At 36.5% G+C, this 6,000-nt stretch overlaps 1 protein-coding gene across 4 annotated transcripts in view; it reads left to right on the plus strand.

The window, feature by feature from the left end:
- DDB2 (damage specific DNA binding protein 2) overlaps positions 1–5,724 on the plus strand; it is a 33,906-nt gene extending 28,182 nt beyond the window's left edge. For 3 of the 4 annotated variants that reach the window (XM_087720427.1, XM_087720446.1, XM_087720436.1), the window contains 5 exons: positions 305–482; positions 1,215–1,360; positions 2,253–2,417; positions 3,160–3,205; positions 4,780–5,724. In XM_087720427.1, coding sequence (XP_087576553.1) covers positions 305–482; positions 1,215–1,360; positions 2,253–2,417; positions 3,160–3,205; positions 4,780–5,021 — 777 coding nt within the window. In that variant the 3' untranslated portion in view covers positions 5,022–5,724. The remainder of the gene's footprint in view (positions 1–304; positions 483–1,214; positions 1,361–2,252; positions 2,418–3,159; positions 3,206–4,779) is intronic. The other variant, XM_087720452.1, reaches the window with a different exon arrangement.
- Positions 5,725–6,000: the final 276 nt, after the last annotated feature.

The raw sequence follows: 6,000 nt of genomic DNA on the forward strand, positions 1-6,000 counted from the left end.
AGGGTTGGGCGGATTCCTGCCTCTGATTGCATTATCTCTAGCCTCATCATGGAGGCATTGTAGATTGCTCATATAGTAAGATATATTGAGAGAGGCCTCATCATATCAACAGTAGAGCAACTAAAGGTGTTTCAGTTTGCCAGCACATCAGGCCAGGAATAAAATGGTGATGTCATGAAGACCATCCCTTTAAAACATTAACACACTGAGATGTGAGGATGAGTTTTCTCTGCCTAATATCCATACACCAGAATCTTGTGCTCTGCAACAGAAAAACATTTGCCTTCTCTTATATCCATTGTAGATATGGAATTTGAAGCTGCACAAAAGGAAAGTGACTCATGTGGAGTTTAATTCTCACTGTGATTGGCTGCTGGCTACGGCCTCTATGGATCAGACAGTCAAAATCTGGGATCTGAGAAATATTAAAGATAAATCGAGTTGTCTTCATGTACTTCAGCATGATAAAGGTGTCAATGCAGGTAAGATAGAAAATACCAATGCCCTATGGCTTTTGTTCATCTTGTATCCACAGTGCCTCTTATTCTCCTTTGCATTTACAGTTAACCCTATATAGATTATAAAGTTTCCGAAGTGAGGTGTGGGAGGAGTAACATATGGGTATTAACCCAGCCCTTTTGCCCTGGAGACTGAGGTAATTCTTTGAGGCCACACCTCCGTTCCTCCTCCTGACCCCCCAGATTAACCTCAGTCTCCGGCCCAAAAGGAGTGTTTCTCTGACTCTCCCTTCGCTTCAAAGATTTAGGATTTTTTTCTACAGCTTTTTGCTCTACAAGTGGATTTTTACCTTTTATTCAGCTGCTGGATTGCTGCACCCCTCCTCTGCTGTGCTCAGCGCTGCTAGACCTCAAGCCTCGCTGCTTGCTAGCGTGTGTGTGCGCCCCGAGCAACCGGACGGTTGCGTAAGAGGGGGAGGAAGCTTCCGCACAGATTATAAATTTCCAAGGATCATTGGATAAAAATGAAGTACTGGTAAAATTCAGCATTTTATTTTTATCTGAATTCATCATTATATTATACTTTTTTATTTAGAACAGATCTGCTTGTTACAGTGTTTGTTTTCATACTCTGAAATATGCTCTATTACTTAACTCTTAGGAAATGCTATAATAAGAATAATTCCTTGGAAAATGTTTTTTTAACCTGGTATAGAATTATGACTTACATTTTTGTGTATGTGTGTTTTTCCACAGCTTATTTCAGCCCAATAGATGGTGCTAAGCTACTGAGTACAGATCAACAAAATGAAATCCGGGTTTATTCGTCTTCTGATTGGTCCAAACCACAGCATTCAATTTCACATCCTCATAGACAGTTCCAGCATCTCACATCTATCAAGGTGCAGGAATATTAATCAGGAATCATTTCTGACTGAAGCGTGTTTTTCTATCAGAGTAGATGGGGCCCAAAATGTGATTCCTATTTTACATTAGGGAAATTATGGAGGTTTTTAAATAGAGCTTAGAAAATGCTTAAGGTAGCAATTTCATCCCTTAAAATCTCATCTATGAATGGACTTAGGACCTACCCTTCAATATGCATGAAAAGCTGATGGAGTCCTTGAGACAAAAGAAATTTTGTCCATGATCCATGTTATAGATGTTTTAAAATGTTATTTTACTGCAAATGTGTGCAACAGCATACTGTACAACTCTTGTGGCATAAAAAAGAGGCCAATGTAGTTGAAAGAATTAACAGTGAATAAAATTACTCTTATATATTTTTTCTCCTGTTTGGTTCTGTCAAATTATTAGAGACTGCTTGGTTAAATTCCTGCAGTTTTCTTGGCAAGGTTTTTCAGAAGTGGTTTGCCATTGCCCCTTTCCCAGGACTGAGAGAAAGTGACTAGCCTAAGGTCTGGCTGTGTGCTAATGGTAAGTCTAGAACCACAGTCTCCTGATTCCTAGCCTGAAGCCTTGTCACTACACCAAACAGACTCTCTAATCTTAGAATAGTTATAAGTATTTCCAACCAAAATACATACTAGGTTTATGTAGTGTGCTACATAAGGTAAGAATTTATACTCAAGCGCCAGGTCTAGTTCTAATAAAAATCAATTGGAATTCTGTTTTTATAACATGATGCCTCATAAGATCTCCTTTTGATATCATGAGAGTAGAAGTTGAATCGTGAGTCCCAGCATTTGAAAAAAAAAAAGCTTTTGTAGTTCAATTTTTGTGTGCTATATATAAAATTTGTGCCAATGCTTACTTGGGTCTTCTGTATTGCAGGCAACATGGCATCCTCGTTACGATCTTATTGTGGTTGGTCGTTATCCAGACCCTAAGTTCCCAGGGTACACAGCAGATGAGCTGAGAACTGTTGACATATTTGATGGCAACAGTGGAGAGATGGTGTGCCAAATACATGATCCAAATGTATCAGGCATTATCTCTGTAAGTATTCAGACCTAGTTTAAAGTTAGTTGCTATATTTGACATAGGATCTGGGATTCAAAAAAAGAAAGGAATTGGAATAAATTCCTCACTTTCCTACATGTTATCATTAATGCTTACTATGCATTAGTAGGCATTAATAGTACATAGATAGAAGAATGTGTCCAAGTTTGGCTTTCTGCTTCTTAGACTATTTTTTTTAAATGGATAGGTGGAAATCTATAGCATTCTAGGCAGTACTGAATTACAGCTTTCAGCAATCCAAGCTAGCCTGGCCAGTGATGTGGCATATGCAATGTTTCGAGCTCCCAGCTTTCTATTCTTACTTTAAAGGCCCTGGGGAAAATTATCAGAAGAGTAAGGATACCACAACGTACAATTGTGTTCATCTCGGTTTTTTGGGCAGAAGAAATGTTTTAACTTCTGTTCCCAGAGATTTATGCTTTCAGCTTAGATTTCAGAAATATAATGAACCAGGATTCCCAGTGAGTTTCTCGAATGAACTTTGAGGGTAAGGACTTCCTTTATCTCTGGCACCAGCTAGGGTGCTGAAACAGATAGAATAGCCGGGGAACAGGGCAGGAAGGAGGCCTTCCTATTCAGTGCTTTGCTGACTTGTTCAGAATTTTTCCACAATCATTGTTGGGCTTTTCTGTACTGTTCAGAATGTTCTGGTTTCTGTTTTGCTTGATAAGTAGACAGCTGACAAGCTTACAATGCATTATTGTGTGTACATTTGCAGCTCAATAAGTTTAACCCCATGGGCGACATCTTGGCTTCAGGAATGGGTAAGCAAGCAGTTTAATTTTTCATATTTTAGTATAGTGTTTTTGGCATTCTTCCCAGGCCATTTCAATTCAAACATTTGCTAAGTATAGCCTTAAACCTCTGACTGTATTTGTAACTTTACCATGTGTTTCATTACTTCTAAATATTTTACCTCTTCGCAAGCGATAGTTGAAAATAATAAAGGGTTAATACTTTCATATTGTAAAAGGGTGTACTCAAAATAGGAAATGTGTTGAACCTGCAACAAAATACTACATTGGCCTTCTTTGGGTTGACTATAGATTGGCAGGAACAAAAACTAGAATGTTTTGGATATCTCAGTTTCGGGTTAAATAAAGACTGGAAGGATCCTGAAGGGATTTTATGAGGCAATTTATAAGGGAAGGTTTGAGGTTGCTCCCTTTTTCCTCTCTGATATCACTTATGTGCTGCCCTTCTTATCCCTGACCTTACAAGATGTCTTTTCTCACCTGATATCTATACTTCTTATTGGCCTTTCCTTATTCTTCGCCTCATCCAATTCACTTTTGCCCAGAACAATTGCAATTTGGTCGATATTTTGAATAAACCAGCTCTACTTCATTCCATATGGGAGCAAAACACCCGAAACAATACTTATTTTTGTTTAGACATTGATCATCCAAAACCTGAAATTTGGTTTTTGTAATAATTTTTTTAAACCTCCAATAGTTGTTTCAGTTACTTGAAAATGGTAGCAAATAATGTATAAAAGAGGAAAAGGGTTCAGTGCTCCTTTTGGCTGGAGATCCTCTTGATTTTTGTAAATCAAAATTTTAATTTGTAAGAAAATGTAATTAATAAGAAAATGTGGAATTCATTCAAAGATTCCATCAATTGTCATGAATCAAGAGGATTTTAATTATTTGCAGTAATTTTTTTGATCTACTGGTTGCATCCAACCACAGCTCATCTTGTAAAACTAAGAATCCATCAGAAAATTACATAGCTGGACATATGTCCATGTTAAACCATTATTATATTATTGCCAAGAAAACTTAAATATATCTACCTAGTTATTAAGAGTTACTTATCTAGGAAAGAGAGAACTGCTGCCACCTGTTGAAATAATGTTTTAAGAAGGAAGGAGAAAATGAAATTTGAAATTGAAGCATATTTTCTTGAAACAATAAAAAAAATCCAGTTTAACTACTTTAAGTCAAAAGATTTTTTACACAATTGGGAATATTTTCCCATAATTGATCCTAGAAAATGTAAGGCCTGTTCTTACAAGGAATCGAGTTGCATAATTATGTTTATTTTTGAAAATAAGACAATAAAAGTGAACAAAATAGGAAAAAATGAGATTGAACTTTAATCTTCGTTACTTAAAAAGTACTACTATTTGTTGGGTTGGGCAAGATAATGTATTCATTATTTTCAGTTATTTATTCAGTTGTCAGAATTCTATTACTCTAAAATCTCTTTGCAGACTTGGCACCAAACACCCAGTTTAAAAAACTGAACCACGTCTGAGATCTTGGTTCAATGGTTTATGTGGTTTATAAGCTATCCAAGGCTGAATTCCTAAGAGTGTGATTCTGTTTTTTGACAGGCTTTAATATTCTGATATGGGACCGAGAAGTAATGATAGGTAAGAAGCAGGAGGATCTCATGCAAGCAATGAAAGAGCAGAAGGATGTGCCCCACCAAAGAGGACAGAGGCAAAGGCAATCAAACAAAGAAACAAACAAATCCAAAACTAAACTGCTCAGTCTTGAATTAGAGGACACCAAAACAAAGGGTAAAGAATATACAATGTACACTAAGAGAAGAAAAGACCCGGAGGACTTATGAGTCAAGCTTGTGTCACTAGTGTTTGCTTGGAGCAAAGTTGGTGCTGCTGGTATAATGTGTGACATTGACTTCAGAAGAAGGAAGCCCTTTTTACTGTGGACCATCTTCTTTGATGATGGAAATTATGCTAGAGAACTGAGTCATCTACTATTATGGGCAAGGCATAAGGCATTTACATATGCATGTACTTAAATGAGCTAAAAGGAACATTCTGTTGTGTGTACCTGAAGGCTTTTAATTGTTTAAGGCAAAGTACAATGCGCAAAGGTATGCTATCAACCCAGATTACAGTATATTTTCAAACCTGGCTCTTTTCTTTTCATAATATATTGAAAACTATGTTCGTCCTATGCTCACTAAAAATAAGAGCTGCTTGTTTGTTTGTTTTAAGGACCAACATAATTTGTTTTTTCTCAGACACAGGCATTTGTATTGTGTGAGATTGTAAAACTGTATAGAACTTAGACATATAGAGGTACAAAAAAGGCAACTAGCTATAGGTACTTTACTTTACTTTAAAACAGTTATTGTGATTCACTTACTGTGTTCTTTTGTTCAAAAATAATATGTTTAATAATGTTTTTGTATCATAATTATTTTGTTATACAGAGAAGCTACATGCTTCTTGAGAAACATAATAGTTAGGGCATAAGCCTGCTTAAAGAATATATTGGAGAAACTTAATAAAAATTGAATGAATGATCAGAGTCTCATTTTGGGGAGTTGTGCTCCATACATCTTAACTTGTCCCTTCAGTGTCTTTTATAAACTTAATACTGTTTTTTTAAAAACAATTTCAAGATATGAATTCTATATAATATATAAATGTACAGGGAAATAGAGCTCTTTATTCGTTTCAAAGGCTGTTAGAAAAGACCGTTGGCTTACCTGAATGGTCGTTCTCTGGGCGCTGCCAGGAGAGTCCAAGCATGGGTTAACACAGTCTGTCTGCTCTTGGACTGAGTGAGTTTTTCTTGAC

Source organism: Thamnophis sirtalis, unplaced genomic scaffold (genome assembly GCF_051295495.1).
Source record: "Thamnophis sirtalis isolate CommonGarterSnake01/CBP01778 unplaced genomic scaffold, rThaSir2_p1.2 scaffold_1, whole genome shotgun sequence".
Lineage (NCBI taxonomy): Eukaryota > Metazoa > Chordata > Lepidosauria > Squamata > Natricidae > Thamnophis > Thamnophis sirtalis.